The sequence below is a fragment of the Centropristis striata genome, chromosome 11 (genome assembly GCF_030273125.1).
Source record: "Centropristis striata isolate RG_2023a ecotype Rhode Island chromosome 11, C.striata_1.0, whole genome shotgun sequence".
In the NCBI taxonomy this organism is placed as follows: Eukaryota; Metazoa; Chordata; class Actinopteri; order Perciformes; family Serranidae; genus Centropristis; species Centropristis striata.
In genome coordinates, this window is record NC_081527.1 from 8,564,990 (window position 1) to 8,586,424 (window position 21,435).

Sequence of the window (21,435 nt, forward strand, 5' to 3'; positions counted from 1 at the left end):
CGATATATAATTTAGTGTGCTCCAATTCAATAGTGACACTCATTCATTTTTAATCACCTTTGTTCTGTCTTCACTGTATTTATTGCTTTTCTCAACAAAAACAGACAACAAAAAAGACCATACAGGTGACAAAACTGAGAATAGTTAGAGTGAAACAATTTTGTGACGCAATATATGCAGACATTGAATGGTAATCAAGAGCAATATATAAATATATATGTATAAAAAATAAATAAATATAAAAGGCAAAGTAACATTAAGAAAGTAGAATAAGTAATTAAGAAAATAAATAGAGCATGAACAACAGCACACATGCAACACCAGTCAGTAGTAAAAAAAAAACAACAACAAAAAACCAGGATAAAAACACAAAAAAAATACATTAAATCAGTCTGGAATATCAACAAAACTTTGTTTCTCAACCAAGTGATTCATTTTTAATCACCTTTGTTCTGTCGTCACTGTATTTTTTTCCCCAACTTTGTTTTTTGCTTTTCTCAACAAAAACAGACAACAAAAAAGACCATACAGGTGACAAAACTGAGAATAGTTACAGTGAAACAATTTTGTGATGCAATATATGCAGACACTGAATGGTAATCAAGAGCAATATATACATATATATGTATAAAAAATGAATATAAAAGACAAAGTAACATTAAGAAAATAGAATAAGTAATTAAGAAAATAAATAGAGCATAAACAACAGCACACATGCAACACCAGTCAGTAGTAAAAAAAGAAACAGGACAAAAACACACAAAAAAAATACATTAAATCAGTCCGGAATATCAACAAAACTTTGTTTCTCAACCAAGTGATTCATTTTTAATCACCTTTGTTCTGTCTTGACTGAATTTTTTTTTCCCCAACTTTGTTTTTTGCTTTTCTTAACAAAAACAGACAACAAAAAAGACCATACAGGTGACAAAACTGAGAATAGTTTCAGTGAAACAATTTTGTGACGCAATATATGCAGACATTGAATGGTAATCAAGAGCAATATATAAATATATATGTGTATAAAAAATAAATAAATAAAAAGACAAAATAACATTAAGAAAGTAGAATAAGTAATTCATTAAGAAAATAAATAGAGTAAAACAACAGCACACATGCAACACCAGTCAGTAGTAAAAAAAAAACAGGACAAAAACACACAAAAAAATACATTAAATCAGTCCAGAATATCACCAAAGTGATTCATTTTTAATCACCTTTGTTCTGTCTTGACTGTATTTTTTTTCCCCAACTCGGTTTTCTGCTTTTCTTAACAAAAACAGACAACAAAAAAGACCATACAGGTAACAAAACTAAAAAAGACAAAATAACATTAAGAAAGTATTATTAAGTAGTAATAAAGTAGTAGTATTAAGAAAATAAATACAGTAAAAACAACCGCACACATGCAACACCAGTTAGTAGTAAAAAATAATAATTTAAAAAAACGGATTAAAACAAAAAATATATACATTAAATCAGTCCGGAATATCAACAAAACTAAGCTTCTCAACCAAATGAAAGAAAGGCCCCCAAAGTTTCCCAAATTTGTTTGAAGAGCCTCTTAAAGAAAACCAGGGGCCGGATTCACAAAGCATTCTTAAGAAAAATATGCATCTTAAGTGCCACTTTTTTTCTTAACTTTGCTCATAAGACACAATTTAAGAAGATTTGGTATTCATAAAGAAATCCTTATCTTTTCTTGATTTTTTTCTTAACTTTCTCTTAACTTGGTCAGAGTAGTTTTTTTGTGAATGTATCACATAAATATTATTCTGGCAGTTGACATATAACTGAAATGTCCTTTCAGTCTGTGTGACATGTCGGCCTATTCCTTATTACACTACAATGTTCTCTTAGTAAATCACAGAGGCAGTTGTTGTATTTGATACTACCTCGTTAATGATCTAGTGATCTTAAGTTAAAAATCTAAGAACTTAAGTTCTAAGTGAGAAAACTAAGAAGTTCCTAAAACATACGACAATTCTTAAGAAAAAAAATGGTGAATAGCATTTAAGAACATTCTCAGGAACATCTTTTTTCTTAAGAATTCTCTTAAGTTTTATCTTAGGAACATGTTTGTGAATCCGGACCCTGATCTTTTTTTTTTAAAGAACATTGGTAACACTTTACAATAACCATCATTTATAGATGGTAAATAGACCATTTATAAATGGTAAACAGATAGTTTATTAATGTTTAATCATCATTTATAAACCATATATAGGCCATTTAGAATGGTGAATAGAAAATGTTATACGGTTGAACTATAATTTATAAATGCCAAATAGATTACTTTACCATAAACAAACATAATTATTAGTTTATTAATAGCTTTACACTCATTATAACATTTTTAACACCATATTAAGTATGCAAATGATTTCAAAATTATTCTTATACCTTTAAGAAATTGCTTGAAACCATTTAAAGATTAAATATGTATAGAATTTTGTAAATGGTTAATAATAATTGGTTTATAAACCATCTATAAACATCACTTAGATGTTTATTGTAAAGTGTTACCAGAACATCTCTGATCCAATGAACAAAGGAAGGAGGAGAGGGAGATTTCCACTAAGCAGACTGAGTCTTCTTGCAAGAAGAGTAGTATTTACTGTATTTTTTTATCTCCCATTTCCTGTTCCACTGTCCTTACCTCTGTCTGCTGGCCTCAGAGAGAGGAGCCTGTTGCCAGCAGCACGCAGGATCAAAGTTGATAAGCTCTTCACTGATGCTGTGGACACGGTGAGGGGGAACGCCAAATCCTACACAGCTGAGCTAACAGCCAGCCGCCTACAAACAGAACTACGGTGTAATAGAGAGAAGAGAGGAGGGAGAGCTGCTGCTGCACGGTAGCGCCCAGAAGTCATTACACAGCAAATTTGGGTTTTTTTGCAGACTCAATATGAACATGCATGCTTTTATTGTCTCAAACAGGTGAAATGTGTACAAATGCATATCAATCATTAGAGTGTAGACACAGTAAATCCATAAGACTTTATAGAACTTTATAGATTCACCGTGCAAAACTACTGTGAAAGTAGATAATCCCACATTTTAAAAAAAGTTGTAACTGTAATGAAGTACACAGAACACAGGCTTGTTAATCAGTGGTGGAAAGTAACTAAGTACATTTACTCAAGTACTGTACTTAAGTACAAATTTGAGGTACTTGTACTTTACTTGAGTATTTCCATTTTATGTAATTTTATACTTCTACTTCACTAAATTTTAAGGGCAAATATTGTACTTTTTACGCCACTACATTTAGCTGACAGCTTTAGCTACTTTTAACATAAAAAACATGATCAATTTAAAGTGATTTGACTTTTTTTTTTTTTATTAAACCTTATGAGTATATTGAGTAGTTAAAATGAACCCTACCTTTATGAAATTAAATGACATCAATGCATCAATAACAATAATCTAAAAATGTGTTTAGAATAACTTTACTACATTTAGCTGCCAGCTTTAGTTACTTTTCAGGTCCAGATTTAACATTTTTAAAATAAACCTCAACATCAATTTGAAGTGATTCGACTTTGTTTATTAAATCTTATAACAGCATATTAAGTTATTAAATGAGCCCTGTCTTTACAAAATTAAAACACTGCTTGCATAAATGCATTAATACAAATACTCTAATAATATATTTCAAATATATTAAACAATCAGAGTGGGTCCATTCTGCATAACGAGTACTTTTACTTTAGATACTTTAAGTACATTTTGCTGCTGATACTTTTGTACCTTTACTTCAGTAAGTTTTGAATGCAGGACTTTTACTTGTAGTGGAGTAGTTTCACAGTGTGGTATTAGTACTTTTATTTAAGTAAATGGTCTGATAACTTCTTTCACCACTGACAACAATAGCAGTGTTTGCTGTCACTAGGAAGCCAGCACCATAAACCACTTCCTCTTGCATTGCCACAATATTAATCCTGATAACAGCAGTGCTGCAAAATAGAAGTTTCCTGCAGACTGTTAAATATTAAACTGTTTGCAATAAATTAGAATATCATAGAAATGTTTATTTATGTCAGTAATTCAATTCAAAAAGTAGAAATAACACATTATATAGATCCATTACACACAGAATGAAACATTTCATGTATTCATTTATGTAATTTCTTCTAATTATAATTATTATGCCTTACATTTAATGAAGACCTAAAATTCTGTGTCTCAAAAAAATGTCCATCTATATGACTCAATACTTGGTTGGGGCTGTTTGACTTGAACTACTGGAAATTGACTTTTCTATCATATTCTAGCGCAGGGATGGGCAACTGGAGGCCCAGGGGCCGCATACGGCCCGCACCCTCACTTGAAGTGGCCCTCAGTACAACTACATGCATTTGAGCATGAAATCTTAAAAGTGCAGTGTAAAAATGCACAAAATCACTTCTTGCAGTTAATGTTGGTCTGCTGTTCTTGCAAAAAAAAAAAAAAAAAAAAAATCACAGTAAGTGGTTATTTTTTATTTGCTTCAAACCTTTTGTATTCCTACAACAACATGCAGGAATGCTAACATGCATTTGAGCATGAAATATGTTAAGTTACTGCACTGTAAACATATTTAAAATTGCAGTTTCATCATATCTGGTGAAGTGCACGGTCCTATATGTGGCCCTGTGGTAGTGAACATGAAAAGTTGTGGCCCCCTGCAGCATTTAAGTTGCCCATCCCTGTTCTAATGTATTGAGATGCACCTGAATACAGTGTTTATGACTTGATATAAACCTGTCTCAACAAAGAAGTAAAAAAATGAAAATAAAAAGTAACAGCTCCTCCGGTTGCCCTGCTCGTTCCTCAAGGTGCATGTGAAGACTTCCTTCAGGATGGAGCGCTGAGATCGATTTCCGAATCACAAGCCAGAAGATCGAGGAGGCACAAAATCGAGAAAGGTAGTACTCAAGGTTCTTAAGGTCCCACGTGAAGAGCTGCTGGATTAAGTGTGACATGTTGAATATCACTGCTGTGTTTCTTCCAGGGGTGTGTAGCGCAGGTACTTCTTGCCAGAGGGCAGCTCTTTGGTGTAGATGCCGCCTGGGAACAAAGAGGCCGCCTCCTCCTCCGACATGCTGGGAGGGACCATCACACAGTCTCCAGGCTGCAGGACGGGACATGAAAGAAAAACGAGGTTATTCTGCATGGCACCAAGTAGGTTCCTGTTTCTATTATCTCTGCAGTCAGCTGCTGCAATGATCGGTACAAGCTGAGGTCACTTTCAGAGGTGTGACATACCCTCCAGTCGGCAGGCGTGGCCAGTCGTCTCCCCGCCGTGAGCTGGAGCGAGTCCACCACTCGCAGAATCTCATCAAAGTTGCGTCCGGTGGTTGCCGGGTAGAGGAGAGACAGCTTGAGCGTTTTGTCAGGACCGATGATGAACACCTGCACGCAAACAGAGGGAGGGACGGAGCCTCACGGGGTTAATTATTACACTGTAACTGTAAAAATAACAGTAAAATACTGGCAGCAGGGACGCCAGTATTTTACTGTTATTTTACAGTCCACATACTGTAATTTGTTTAACAGTACACAGGGTTCGTACACTTTAGCAGTGGTCAAATTCAAGCATTTTTCAAGGACTTTTAAGGTCCATTTTCAAGCTTTTCCAGTATCTTACACCTGTTGTAAATTGCATGTTTTAGATGAATTACTTACATACTAAAAGGGGGAGATTTCACTGAACCATACCAACAGCGATGGTATTACACTTTTAGGAGTACTAAACTATTACTAAAAAAGGACATAAAATGACCAAAAAAAAGATACAAAATTACTAAAAAAAAAAAAAAAAATGACCAAAAAATACACAGAATTGCCAAAAAAAGACACATTATTCTCTCACTCATTATTTGAAAAAAAGAAAGAAAAAAAGAAACAAAATGACCAAAAAAAAAGACACAAAATTCTAAAAAAGACACAAAATGACACACAAAAGTCACAAAAAGACACAAAATGACCCAAAAAGACACAAAATGACAGAAAAAAAACAAAATTACTTTAAAAAAAAAAATTACCCAAAAAAGACACAAAATTACCAAAAAAGACACAAAATGACCAAAAAAGAAAAAAGATGACTACTTGCATACTTAAAGGGGGAGATTTCACTGAACCATACCAACAGTGATGGTGTTACACTTTTAGGAGGAACGGTCTTCATTTCAGATAGGCTACTCATTATTTTTACATTGAACATGTGATTATCTATAGTCTATAGATGGATATAGTCAGATTGCAAGAGAAATACAGTAAGAATTTCAAGCATTTACAAGCACTTTATCCAAAATCCAATCACTCTTTAAACAACATTTAAATTCAAGCATTTTCAACGATTTCAAGCACCCGTACGAACCCTGAATATATTACTGTATTTTGGCTTACAGTATGATCTTAGGATAATGGTGTGTGGTATTTTACAGCAATTCTTTACAAATAGTGTTTAATGCTTTTAATTTATAGTTATCTACTTTTATTGTTAATTGACCAATTTAACTGTTAATTTACATGTGAGGGATGAATATTTAACAGTATTTTACAATTGCTATAAAATATAGTAGTATACTGTTGTAATTCACCGTAAATACACAGCTTTTCGTTACAGTGTATAAGATATTGCAACCTGGTCTCACAGAAATCCGTGAAATAGCCACGGATTTCGCTTAACTCAAAATCCGTGGAATAGCCACGGAATCGCTCAAATTTCCGTGAAACTGACACGGATTTCGCTACAATGCAAGTTAATGACAGTCATATCCCGTGGTTATTCCATGGATATTTGTTCCTATTGGTTTGTTCCAAGTCACGTGACTTTCAAGGTTCCGGCGGTCAGAACAAAAAACATGGCGGACAGTTCTCTCATTTTTAGTGAAAAAATTAATATTTTGACTTTGTTTCTGCATAAAAATGGATTTTGATCACATTTCTAGCGAGAAATATATGTTTTATTTTCTAAATATTCACTCAGTGAATGTACATAATCACTTTGTGGTGAAGATCTCGCCAGAAAAAGATGACTGTCATTAACTTGCATTGTAGCGAAATCCGTGTCAGTTTCACGGAAATTTGAGCGATTCCGTGGCTATTCCACGGATTTTGAGTTAAGCGAAATCCGTGGCTATTTCACGGATTTCTGTGAGACCATGTTGGATATTGAGGTTGCATGCTGGCCATAAAACAGGGACATTTTGATTTTGATTGTGAAGACGTACACAGCGGGCAGTGAGCGGCAGGCCGTCTTGGTCTTTCTCCACTGGGTCCAGCATGCCCAGGGCCACTGCCAGCTCCCTCTTACTGTCTGCTATGATGGGGAAGGGCAGCGAGGTGCAGGAAGACTCCTCACAGTTGTATGCCAGGATGTCCTAGTTAGTACAGAGACACAAGACAAGACCTTAGCTATTTAAATCAAATCAGTAGCACACAGTTGGAGCTCAGTGGTGGAAGAAGTATTCAGATCTCTTACTGAAGTAAAAGTATTAATACCACACAGTAAAAGTCCTGCATTCAAGACTTACTGAAGTAAAAGTACAAAAGTATCGACGTCAAAATGTATCAAAAATAAAAATACATGTTATGCAAAGGGCACCAAGGTTATTACAGTTAACGAAAACTAACAAAATAACAAAAACTAGAATTGAAAAACATTTTCGTTAACTGAAATAAAAATGAAAACCAGAGTTTTTTTTAAAAATGACTACTAACTGAAACTGTATTTTGTGGTTATAAAACTAACTAAAATTATAGTGAAAATGACCTTCGTTTTCATACGTAAACCTTTTTGGTTGATATGAAATCTATTTTTATCTATCTGGTTTTATGACTTAGTAAACTTATTGATCTGTTTCATGTTTGTTTAATAGTATTCCAGGTTTTTCCTCTATTAGTTTGTTTTTGATCATCATACATCCTAATTTTATGTCTTGCTTTATTTTTTTTTTTAATAAAATCCCTTCCCTACATTTCTAATGCACAACATGGGTCAAAAATTACCCATATCCATTTTTGAGCTAAGTAGCTTGCTAAGCTAACTACTTAGTTAACTTCTTGGCTAAATAGTTAGCTTAGCAAGCTACTTAGCCAAGTAGTTAGCTATGTAATAATACAAAAACTTTTTTTCTACATAAAGTATGAGAAGCAAAATGAAAATAATGATCTGTTGTTATCACAACCAAGATAGTTAAAGAATACTTGGAATATTCAATCTTAAAATAAGTTGATATCAAAAGATAAACACACAGCAGCATTAAATAACATGGGAAATGAATGCGGATCATTTTTGAGCATTAGAAGGGGGGTCAATATGTTGTGCATCAAAGGGTTAAAACAAGGAGTATGTGTTATTTTCCTTTAAAAAACATTAGAATAGTCTAAACTTCTTTTAGCCTGCAAAAACCATGCTTATTTGATTGTTCACCATGGAAACAGAGCTCAGTACATTAACAGTTTCACCCGGTGGGAAATCCAAACTGTGATGCTCACTAAGTGATAAACAGCCTTCTTTCTGTATGTGATGATGCTGTAACTGTCACACCTTGGTCCAGCCGTGGTGATCCTCCAGGCAGTCGATGGACAGGGCGATCATTTTGACGTTGCGTTTACTGAACTCACTGCTCATTCTGGCAGCTCGGCCCAGCTCTGTGGTGCACACTGGGGTGTAGTCTCTGGGGTGGGAGAACAGGATCCCCCAGCTGGAATAAAAAGAGTGAGAGATGGGTGAGTTTGTGTCAGGTGTATGTCAGGATCAGTGACTCTGAGGAGACTCTATCTATCTACAGCTTTAAGATCAAGACGGTTACTATACAGTATTGTGCTGTGGTCAAATACCAGAGCTATTTTTGGCACATTATAGCCTATAGGCCGCCACTGTGAGTTGGAAATACTGGGGCTGGGAAATGAGAAATTAATGAGGTCAAAGGTTTAATTTAATATAAATCAATAGGAGAGAGCTTTTTAGACAATTGAAGAGTGTTGTATTGTTACAATTTACATTTATTGTACTACTAAGATGCAAAGGTTATTTAGTTTGGTTTATTTAAGAGAAGGGTCAGTATGAATTTAAATAAGAAGCCCAAATGTACATCTGTTATAAGAGACTTATAAGAGACTAAAATACATCAAGGCAAAACAAAAACAGGGCAGCAGTTTAAAGAATGGAAAAGGACGGCAGTCAAAAGGTTAAAAGGTAGAGAAATAAAAATAACATATGAACAAAAGTTCTTCAATAACTTAAAGATCCTTAATTAAAGTTTGGTGCTACTTTATAAATGTCTTGAAGTACTATTTTTTTTAATCAATGCTAAAATTCCAGCTGGAATAAAAAGAGTGAGAGATGGGTGAGTTTGTGTCAGGTGTATGTCAGGATCAGTGAGTCTGTAAAGAGGAGACTCAACCTGAGGTTTCAGTGTGACTCAATCTGACATAAACCTCTAATATTGTGGTTCCTGTTGCTGCTTATTGTTAGTTTGCACAATACACACTGACACTGAATGATGCATCTGACACCAAACTGACAGGATGTCCTCTGGGTGACACTAATGTTTCAGAATAGATGACAGAAGGGGCTTTTTTCATGAGGTCAGCGATGTGATTGTGCACCATTTTGGGTTTTTTTATTTTTTTTTTATTTATTGTTGTTTGCACTTAAAAAAACATACAATTGTTAGGAAATAACAGTACAAGAAACAGTAAAAGAAAATGCAGGAAAGATCAAAAAGCCCAAAGGGCTTATACGCGACCCTCCCTCTTAAACCTATAAATAACTATACTTTACTTAAATTACATAGCTAGATGAAAATAAAAAATACAAACAAAATATAAACAAAACAAATACAAAGGTGTTAAACATCTATAGGGATTTTTTGCGCTTGGTCTTAAAAGTATTTAAAGAGGAACATGATTCTGTTAGATGTTTTATGTCATTCCACAGCACTGCACCTTGATAAACAAATGAGAATTTGGCAACAGAGGTCCTACAGAAAGGAATATGTAAATCATTCTTTCTTCTTGTAAGATGTGCAAGATAATGAGAATTAAACTCAAAGTAACTATGAAAAAAGTTAGGTGAAGATGCAGGAAGGCAAATTACTTTATACATAAGAACCCCTGTTTGATACTTATTGACCTCATAAATTGTAAGTAGTTGCAATTGATTAAATAATGGTTTAGTTGGGGCTAAATAAGAAGAGTTAGTGGCAATTCTTACAAAGGATTTCTGAAATCTATGAATTGCCTGTAAATAAGAATGGTAAGTGCTCGCCCAAATTATATTACAGTAAGATATGTAAGGATAAATTAAACTGTAATACAATGTTAGAAGTGTGCTCTTTTTCAAATGGTGTTTAACCCTTTTTATAATGCCCAACGATTTTGAGACCTTTTTACAGACAAGTTCACAATGGTTCTTAAAACAGAGTTTTTCATCAATGTAGACACCTAAGAATTTTACTGATGAAACTTGTGCAAGTGCACTGTCATTGATATATATTTTGGCTCTCTCTGCATTATAAATCTTGTTCTTATTTCTAAAAATAATAAAGTTAGATTTCTTGACATTGATTGATAACTTATTTAACTTGACCCAATAAGAAAAATGGATGAGTCCAGCATTTGCTTTAACAATAACGGAATCAAAGTTCTTGTCAGTAACAAAGAGATTTGTGTCATCAGCGAATACTATAGGTGACAATAGGGATTTCAGGTTTAACCTTTGACCTTTTCAGCTTACAGATGCTTTTATTTTGCTTTCTGGTGGTCAGTAGCCCTATAACCCGGCCCCAAAAAGGCTTCATTCGTTTGATTAATTTGTCTATTTGTGCACCACAGATTATTATTTTATAACAGCATATTGACTAACAAGCCGGAGTGCCACTATGATAGGTTTAAAGTTTTAGATGGCATTTATATTTCACGCAAAGTTCAATAAAGCAGAAGTCAGAGAAGAGTAACAGGAACTGGACGAAAGTTCCCTTTCTCTCTCTCTCTCTATCTGTCCCTCCCTCATGTGAACTTGATAATATTACGAATCAATAACCATAAATACCCAAATTCATGATGCCTACTTACGAGTCTCCAAGAAATTCGTGCAGTTTAATTTTGCCATAGGTAGTTTCCGCCTCGAAATCAGGAAATACATCTCCGAGCAGCAGTCCGGGCATATTCAGTGTGGCCGTGTAGGTGTTGCGTCTGTTCAGCTCTGACGGCAGAATCGTGTGTTAAGAGGCGGAAACTTCCCCTTTGAACAGGCTACTACTCTGTTGACATAAGCACCAACCGTGAACTGCACAGGGCAGCACATAGTAATCCACCTTCTGACTCATTCAGGTCGCGTTTTGATTGATTTGCGCAGGTTTCCAAATGAGCAATTTACGCATGCGTATGGACAGGTTTCCTATCAACGATTTAGAAGTTTTATTAAAGTGCAGCACTGAACTTCTCCACAAGAATATGCTCATGTATTATTAAGCAATTTAGTCTTAAAATAATTTACATTATTTTCATGCAGGAGGTGTATTTGTTTCAGAGGATACTTAAAGAAAAGGAAAAATGAAGCCACACATTTAAAACTCCATGATAGTTTTATTGCATGTTAATTTGAAGGCTACTGTAGCCACGTGACCAGAGCAGTCCAGTTCTGAACTGGTCACATTTAACCCCTGTGTTTGGACTTCCCAGTTTGAAGGATGTTTTGCGTCGGAGCGCAGCAGGATTAAGGAGTTTACTGGTCACAGGTGGTCGATACAGAAGGGCGGATATTTCTGTGAACACTTTGTCAAAACGAAAATGTCCTTGCCAGCGTCCAGACGGAATAGTTGCCGTGGAGTTGCGTGTGGAAACCGGGCATCATCTGAGTGCCATGTCCGCCGCCGGGGCTCCAGCTGTTCTTACTTTTCCTCCGGAGCTCAACCTGAGCACTTCTCCGTCAGTCTGAGCCAGCCGATATTCACTATAACGCTGCGGTTCTTGCTGGCGATAGATCTGTGGCTGTCCAAGCGGCTCGGAGTGTGCGCCTGCGAGGAGTCTTCATGGGGCGGCATACGGCCCCTGGTGCGCCTGGTGGAGTTCTCTGGCCATGTCATCCCGTGGCTCGTCGGCACCGTGTACACTCTGCTCCGGGGAGAGAGTGTGGCGGAACAGGAGATCATGCTGAACCTGGCCCTGGGTGAGTCAATGTGTGTCGATTGTCTGGATTTTGGATCATCAGGAATGACTCCATGGGCTTATCATTGATAGTTTGGATTGCTGCAATCCAATTATAAATACATTGTTTGCTTTAAATAGCACTTCTTAAAACTACCACACATAACCAACAGGTAGCATTTTTTGTTTATTTATTTAATATTCACATTTAGGTTTGAACAAAAACTCATTTTTACTGCGCATTTGGCACGCCCGTTTGGATATTTTGCGCATTTGCGTTATTACGCACAGCTGTGCAGACTCCAAAACGAAGCCTTTGCTAGTCATAAGTGTTTTTTTATTGAGCTGAGTAATGTAAACGGATATTAAAATAGCTCAATATAAGAGGCCAAAGCTGCATCAATCCACACAAGTGTCTAATAATGCATCAGTAGAGCTGCAGGCGGTGTGTGCGTCCCCAACAGCATCAGCGCAGCCATGGAAAGTTTTCTCCTTTGAGCCGCAGCTGATAGCATCTGTTGCCACTGAGAGACATGCACGTGACATGCTTGATGCTTATAGACTATATACTATTTCTATGTTGATGCTTTATTCGCATGGGTAGATTATACACGTTGACTGACAGCTTTAAGATCAAGACGGTTACTATACAGTATTGTGCTGTGGTCAAATACCAGAGCTATTTTTGGCACATTATAGCCTATAGGCCGCCACTGTGAGTTGGAAATACTGGGGCTGGGAAATGAGAAATTAATGAGGTCAAAGGTTTCATTTAATATAATTCAATAGGAGAGAGCTTTTTAGACAACTGAAGAGTGTTGTATTGTTACAATTTACATTTATTGTACTACTGTGGTGCAAAGGTTATTTAATTTGGTTTATTTAAGAGTAGGGTCAGTATAAATTTAAATGAGAAGCCCAAAAAAATTTACATCTGTTATAAGAGACTTTCTAGAGTACATCAAGGCAAAAACAAAAACGGGGCAGCAGTTTAAAGAATGGAAAAGGACGGCTGTTAAAAGGTTAAAAGGTAGAGAAATTAAAGTGACATATGAACAAAAGTTCTTCAATAACTTAAAGATCCTTCATTAAAGTTTGGTGCTACTTTATAAATGTCTTGAAGTACTTCTACTACTACTACTTTTTTTAATCAGTGCTAAAATGATTTATAAATGCTCGACAGATTTAAGGGTTGCCAGATGTTGAACTTTTTTTTTTTTTAACTTTTGCTCTTTAATTAAAAGTAATTGTATTAATTACTTATCAACATTTATAACTGCAGATTTGATTGGTTATTTGAAACTTAAAAACTCATGAGCACCTATTAAAAGGATTAACAACATTTCTAACTGCATTATTTCCAAATACAAAGGATAGACACCAGCCAAGGGGATTTAAATAAAAAAAATGTTTTGAAAGCATTAGTAAGTGATTTACCGAAAGAAAATGCCCAAAGAGGTGAATAAATGGACAGTGGGGAGGCCTGGAGGATGGTTGCCTCAACTATTTCCTGACAATTGTCACCTTGAAGGGCACTTAACCCCTTAAAAAGAATATTCACTTATACTTTTACACGTTTTATAATCAAATTCTAACAATTTTTTCACCAACCACAAGGGTTTGACTATAGTCTGGAATTGTCTTTACCATCCCACAAGATTTTTATGCAATGAGAATGTTGTTCACTACTTCAGTAAATAGGACAAACCATAGATATGACTTTACAACAGGAGATATGTCTAGTGTAGTTCCTGCAGCTTGTCTCCATCCTGTGGGGTCAGAGGATGAGACACTGGATGACAGTGGTGGAAGAAGTATTCAGATCCTTTACTTAAGTAAAAGTACTAACACCACACTGTGAAATTACTCCACAACAAGTGAAAGTCCTGCATTCAAAACATACTTAAGTAAAGTACAAAAATATCAGCATCAAAATGGCCTTAAAGTATCTTAAGTAAAAGTACTCGTTATGCAGACTTGACACACAAGTTGTTTAATATATTCTAAATATATTATTACATTATTATTATTATTTATGTAAAGTTTTAATTTTCTCAAGGTAGGGCTCATTTAAACTTCTTAATATACTGTTATAAAGTAACTTAAATCTTTTTTTTAATATTAAATCTCAACCTGAAAAGTAACTAAAGCTGTCAGCTAACTGTAGTGGACTAAAAAGTACAGTATTTGCCTCTAAAATGTAGTGAAGTAGAAGTATAAAGTTAAGTAAAAGTACTCGTTATGCAGAATGGACCCACTCAGATTGTTAAATATGTTCAAAATATGTTATTAGATTATTTGTATTCATGCAGTGTTTTAACTTTGTAAAGGTAGGGTTCATTTTAACTACTTAATATACTGTTATAAGGTTTAATAACATTTTTAAAAAAGTCTATTCACATTAAATTGATCATGTTTTTCATGTTAAATCTCAACCTGAAAAGTAACTAAAGCTGTCAGCTAAATGTAGCGGAGTAAAAAGTTCAATATTTGCCTCTAAAATGTAGTGAAGTAGAAGTATAAAGTTACCTTAAATAGAATTACTCAAGTAAAGTACAAGTACCTCAAAATGTAACTTAAGTTTATATATTCCAAATATATTATTGTATTATTAATATTGATGCATTTATTTAAATAACATTTTAATTTTCTCAAAATAGGGCTGATTTAACTACTTAACATACTGTTATTAGGCTAAATTAAGAAATAAAATAAAAAAAATTCTTGACCTCAAAAGTAACTAAAGCTGTCAGATAAATGTAGTGGAGTAAAAATGGAATTACATAAAATTGAAATACTCAAGTTAAGTACAAGCACCTCAAAATTGTACTTAAGTAGGCCTACAGTACATTAGGAAAAGTACTTAGTTACATTGCACCGCTGCTGAAGGACAACACACACTCTACTGATGTAGAGAAGAAACGTAGCTGCAGAGTGATGGCCCAGCATGTGTTATTATAAATAGCAATCTGCTGTGAACAATAGAAAGTGAGCTGAGTCGCACTTTGAATAGAGAGTTTTCAGCCTTCAATGCAAACTGAAACCAGTGTCGTGTCTCTCTCCCCCTGCAGCTCTGATGTTGGACCTGGCGTTGGTCCGAGTTGTGAAGACTCTCGTCAGGCGTCGCAGACCGGCTCAGAACCGCTCTGACATCCTCTCCACCTTCTTTGTGGAGCGCTACTCCTTCCCCTCAGGCCACGCCACACGGGCCGCCATGTGTGCCCGCTTCCTTCTAGCCCAGCTGGTGGACACGGCGTCCATGCGGGTCCTCGTAGTGGGCTGGGCCGCTCTCGCTAGCCTGTCCCGGCTGCTGCTCGCCAGGCACTATGTGACAGATGTGGGCTTTGGCTTGGCTATGGGCTACTGCCAGTACAGTCTTGTGGAAAGGTTGTGGGTGACGTGGGACTGCCTGCAGGACCTGCTGCTCATGCGGCTGACAGAGAGACTCAACAGGGCTTATGATGGACTCTGGCTGGCAGGCTGGAAACATTAGATTCAGAGAAACTGCGTGTGTCAGCCTTCATGTGTCCTCATATCCTAAATGACTAAGCTGTTAAGCCAATAACTCTCAAAACAAAATATATCAACCATTCTATTTAACCCATAAGAACCCATGGTGACACCCGTGTAACAAACACGTTTTCTATTTTTTGTTACTAGGCTAAGTTTAAACCCATTTAACAGTTCTAATCCATTAATAGGGTATCCTGTATTGCATTTAACTTGTTTTGACTATATTTCCTGAACAAATTAAAGTCACAATTTTGATAAACAAAAAGACACATGGTTATTTGTATTTATTTATTATCGATTTATTATTATTATTATTATGCTACTTAAAAACAAATCTAAAAAATAATTTGTTGTTAAACAGAACTAATAATGTCACAATTTTGATAGATGTTGTGGAGATGCAGAGAAAAAGGCAAATTTGTGTCTAGTTTTTTTAAATTTTAAAATATGAAATATTATAAACATAAATATTATAAACATAAATAGGCCTACTATAAGCGCCCAATGTAATGTTTATGTCACCTCACAGATCTTTGACATTTAGGGATAGTGTTTTTGAAAACACATCAGAAATGGTGGTATATCCCCCATAACTTTTCTTTAGGATAACTGGGTCTGGGTTCTTATGGGTTAACACAGTCACCGTTTTAGCCAAGTGACTACTAAGGTCATGTTGAAACAGAACGACTTGGTTATATTTAGGCAACAAAGCTACAAAGTTGAGCTGCTTTCACACCGCTGTGCGGCTACTGTCCCAACTACCTGCAAGAGCATTCCCCAAAAAAGCAAAAAAAACTTTTAAAACTGTTTCAAGCAGTATATACAGTCATGGAAAAAATTATTAGACCACCCTTGTTTTCTTCCATTTCTTGTTCCATTTTAATGCCTGGTACAACTGAAGGTACACTTGTCTGGACAAATATAATGATAACGACAAAAATAGCTCATAAGAGTTTAATTTAAGAGCTGATATCTAGACATTTTCAATGGTTTTCTTGATAGTTATCAAAATCATTCTCAAGAAAACCATGGAAAATGGCTAGATATTAGCTCTCAAATTAACTAAAATTAAATAAAAGTTTTTGTCAGGTAAGATCATTTCCAAGCATGTACACAGTAAGACTTTCTCCTTTTGCCTGACTGAAAGGACAGGAACTGGTGCCTTCTTGTTTTCACAACTTCATCATACAAAGGAAAATAAAAATTAATTAATAACTAAAATCATTATCAAGAAAACCATGGAAAATGTTTAGATATCAGCTCTTAAATTAAACTCTTATAAGCTATTTTTGTTGTTATCATTATATTTGTCTAAACAAATGTACCTTTAGTTGTACCAGGCATTAAAATGAACAAGAAATGGAAGAAAACAAGGGTGATTTAATATTTTTTCCCATGACTGTAGCTAACTTTAACTATAAAGTGAAGTCTGAAGACGCTCATGTGGCTGCTTATCGCCTCATTGGTAAATGGTAATGGACCTGCACTTATATAGCGCTTTTCAAACACTCAAAGCGCTTTACACTACAGACTGCGCTCATTCACCCTTTCACACACACATTCATACTGGTGGCAGAGGCTACCCTAAACGGTGCCACCTGCCACCATTGGGAATTCATTCACACACCGATGAACACAGCACATCGGGAGCAATTTGGGGTTCAGTATCTTGCTCAAGGATACTTCGACATGTAGGCTGCCATGGTCGGGGATCGAACCACCAACCCTTCGGTTGGGGGCCAACCAACTCTCCCAACTGAGCCACAGCCGCCCCAGCATTCCCCTACAGCCGAAACCACTTCCTCTCCTCATTGAAATGACTGGAGGTGGTGAGTTACTGCGCAGCAATGTGAAAGCCCCTTTAGGTTTAGGAAAGACACCGTGACGTTGTTATATGTGCAACAAAACCAATGTTGCTTTTCAGAACACAACCACAGGTCTCCTGTCCCATGTTTGGCCCATTCACACCCTCCTCCTTAAACAGACTTTGTCGCTCTTTATACTCACCTGACTTCCTTCCCTCATAGTTTCTGCGGCCACTATAGGTCGCTGCCTAAAAATAAACTGAATATGTAAATATGGATCCTAATAAGCTGCTTGCACAAATGGCCCATATGGCTGTTTTTTTGGGTGAGGATGATCTGATATGTGGGGAAAATGTGTAGCATGAGTGTGTGTAATAAAAAAATCCCTGCCGTTATCTTTATTATTTGCTAGAATATATGAAAATACTTCATATACTTTTATTTTGTTTATCTATATCTGTTTTTATGTGTACATGTGTTTTGTCAAACCTGGTCTCACAGGAATCCGTGAAATAGCCACGGATTCGCTTAACTCAAAATCCGTGGAATAGCCACGGAATCACTCAAATTTCCGTGAAACTGACACGGATTTTGCTACAATGCAAGTTAAAGACAGTCATATCCCGTGGCTATTCCATGGATATTTTTTCCTATTGGTTTGTTCCAAGTCACGTGACTTTCAAGGTCCCGGCGGCCAGAACAAAAAATATGGTGGACAGTTCTCTCATTTTTAGTGAAAAAATCTATATTTTGATAAAAATGGATTTTGATCACATTTCTAACGAGAAATATATGTTTTATTTTCTAAATATTCACTCAGTGAATGTACATAATCACTTTATGACTGTCATTAACTTGCATTGTAGCGAAATCCGTGTCAGTTTCACGGAAATTTGAGTGATTCCGTGGCTATTCCACGGATTTTGAGTTAAGCGAATCCGTGGCTATTTCACAGATTCCTGTGAGACCAGGTTGGTTTTGTCTAATTTGTTAAAAAAAGAAGAAGAAGTGAACATATTGAAACAGAGTCACTGGTCATACAATGGTGTTGATGATGCATGGACTTCATCTTACAATGCTGAAACCAAAGCTGAGATTAATTTGAGCCTTTGTTTTGTTTTTTTAATAAAAAGCAAAATCCAAGCAATCTGTGCACCATTTCCAGTTGTGGCTTTGTATCATGTTTGTACAGTGAGAAGGTTTGTGGCTGAGTATGAAAGCTTAAAAGCTACTGTATGAAAATGACACTGGCACACCGCCTTCTGGTAAAGTGAGACATTTCCTCTCAGTATGTGGTTGCAATTGCATGTTGCACAAGGTGGTATGTGGTTTTGTGTCTAGCTGAAACAATCCACACTGTATTTGTGTGAACACCGGTGGGGGGAAGTCAACTCACACTCATCCAAGTTTCCATCAGCTGCTGCTGAGTCTCCTGACTGTCATTATAATACATCCCATCTCCTCTTACAGTGTTGGTAAACTGTGCTGCCAACCGCCACCTTTAACATACGATTCATTTTCAAACTAAACTACGCACTTTTTTCTGCTGATTTTAGTGCTTTTACTTTGAAACTTTGACAGCAGTTTAACCCTTTATCGGGCGAAGAACTATATTTGGTAACTTCAGTGGATATCAAAATGGAGTCCCCATGTCTCTCTGTGAGGTCGTAGAACCACATGGATTTCTTCCAGCTAATCAGCAAAGATCAGGCTACGTTACTAGATTTAAGTGGCAAATCTGCAAGAAAAAAAGTTGCAGATTTAAGAGATTTAAAGTGGCAAATCTGTGTGAAAAAGTCACAGATTTACATGTGGGAAAAAACTACTTTTTTTCTCGCAGATTCACCATTTTAAATCTCATAAATCTGTGCATTTTTTTCTCATAGATTAGCCACTTTAATCTAATCAACTTTTTTTACCATTCATTTGAGATTTTTTTCTCACATATTTGTAACTTCTTTTTACTGTTAATTTGAGATTTTTTTCTCATAAATTTGTAACTTTTTTACCATTAATTTGAGATATTTTTGTCATAAATTTGTAACTTTTTTCTCAAAATATGACCCCCCCCCCCGGGTCCGTATGTTTTTTACACATTCTGGCAGTATGTAATATCCTCCAATATTCTCAAGGGTCGAAATTTGGAATTTGCAAGTATTTCAATGAGTGCCCTATTAAGGGTTAAGCAGGAGCATGATTGAAGTGAAATGAACTAGTTAAGTTAGTTACTACAGCTGGTAGGAGTGTATGCATGATGCAGATGCAGACAGTTGTCCACAGAGGGCAGTGGATAACAGCAATATGGTTGTCAATGGCAAACATGGGGGCTTGTGCATAAGGGTGTTTCATGGGGTGTTCACAAATATGGGGTGTGAGGGCAAAAGATTTCCAGGTCACTGGAAGGAAGAGGACGTGAGAAAGCATAATTAATGAAAAGCACACAGTGTGCCTCGGGTACAGAGGAAAAAATTGCTCACAGTTGTTAAATGTAATTCATCTATCAGCTACAATGCAGGTAAGGAGGGGATGTGTATCAGTGGTGGAAAAGTATTCAGAATCCTTTACTTAAGTAAAAGTACAAATGTATCAACATCAAAGTACTTAAGTATCAATAGTAAAAGTATTCGTTATGCAGAATGAACCCACTCAGATTGTTAAATATGTTCAAAATATGTCATTAGATTATTTGTATCTATGCAGTGTTTTAACTTTGTAAAGGTAGGGCTCATTTTTAACTACTTAATATACTGTTATGAGGTTTAATACAATTTTTAAAAAGTCTAATCACTTTAAATTGATCATGTTTTTCATGTTAAATCTCAGTCTGAAAGGTAACTAAAGCTGTCAGCTAAATGTATTGGAGTAAAAAGTACAACATTTGCCTCTAAAATGTAGTCAAGTAGAAGTATAAAGTTACATAAATTGAAATAGGCTACTTAAGTAAAGTAGTTTTGTTTATGTCGCCGCCTGTGGTTGAATCTGAAAATATAGATAAGCTAATGCCTCCACACAAAACAAGCGAAGACAGGTTTTGGTGAAATATTATTATATTAGGATTATTAATTACTGAATCTATTGGTCACTTACAGTAGGCCTCTGGTTCAGTTGTTCACATGTTTTGACTTAAGTATCTCTTTACCGATATTTTTTTTTTAGATACAACTGCTGCATTTGATGCCCTCATGTAGCCAATTGAGGCTATATTGGACAATATATTAAACATACATAAAACATTACAATACTTATTTAGCAGTTACAGAAAACATAGGCTACAAAGTATATGTTGCACACATATTTGACACATTTGATATATATAGCCTACTAGCATACTTTCAGTGGTGTAATATAAATAAGTACATTTACTCTAGTACTGTACTATATTTTATTTGATTTTATATCTCTATTACACTTCATTTTGGAAGCCAATATTGTACTTTTTACTTCACTTCATTTAATTGGTAATTTAGTTACTTTTAGAAAATAATAAATAACATAAACATTAAGTCAATCTTTATATGGCGGTGTATTATATTAGATATGTATAAGCTACCCAACAGTATATAATGTTAAAATATAATTAATTATCAATGATAAATATTGACCTATTTTTATTCCTGGTACTTTAAGTATATTTTTATGTGACCTACCAAAAGTAATGTTTTGAATGCAGGTCTTTAAGTTATAATAGAGAATTTCTACACTGCTATTTCTGTTTAATAATTACTTTCATCATCAGTAAAAAAATATGCAAAGTATGACACAAACAAGCAAATGTGTAATTTTATTTTATTTTATTGAGAACATAAATACATTTACAACATTTATAAACGCATAACAAAAATATTTCACAATTTTTATAACATGATTACTGTTTGTAATGACCACTGAGATCATCAGCTACATTTATCTACTTTATGAATATATTTCTGTTGCCATAATATTTCTTATTTACAATAGTCATAGAAAAAATAGA

The 21,435-nt window shown here is 35.4% G+C and overlaps 2 protein-coding genes across 3 annotated transcripts; one reads left to right on the top strand and one right to left on the bottom strand.

Annotated features, from left to right (window-relative positions):
- Positions 1-4,001: 4,001 nt before the first annotated feature.
- LOC131979742 (peroxiredoxin-6-like) lies at positions 4,002-11,314 on the bottom strand. 2 transcript variants are annotated; one of them, XM_059343742.1, is made up of 5 exons: positions 11,071-11,314; positions 8,540-8,696; positions 7,221-7,370; positions 5,251-5,397; positions 4,002-5,116 (listed from the first exon to the last, which is right to left on the bottom strand). In XM_059343742.1, exons 1-5 carry the CDS (start codon positions 11,160-11,162, stop codon positions 4,976-4,978), a joined length of 687 nt encoding a protein of 228 aa, XP_059199725.1. In that variant the 5' UTR covers positions 11,163-11,314; the 3' UTR covers positions 4,002-4,975. The 2 variants fall into 2 exon arrangements, with proteins under 2 accessions (XP_059199725.1, XP_059199724.1); XM_059343741.1 differs by having other exon boundaries at positions 4,983-5,397; positions 11,071-11,308.
- Positions 11,315-11,493: 179 nt separating this feature from the next.
- Positions 11,494-16,094, top strand: LOC131979741 (polyisoprenoid diphosphate/phosphate phosphohydrolase PLPP6-like). The gene is made up of 2 exons (XM_059343740.1): positions 11,494-12,166; positions 15,216-16,094. The coding sequence occupies exons 1-2, from the start codon at positions 11,788-11,790 to the stop codon at positions 15,635-15,637; spliced, it is 801 nt and encodes a 266-aa protein (XP_059199723.1). The 5' UTR covers positions 11,494-11,787; the 3' UTR covers positions 15,638-16,094.
- The last annotated feature ends 5,341 nt before the right edge of the window (positions 16,095-21,435 follow it).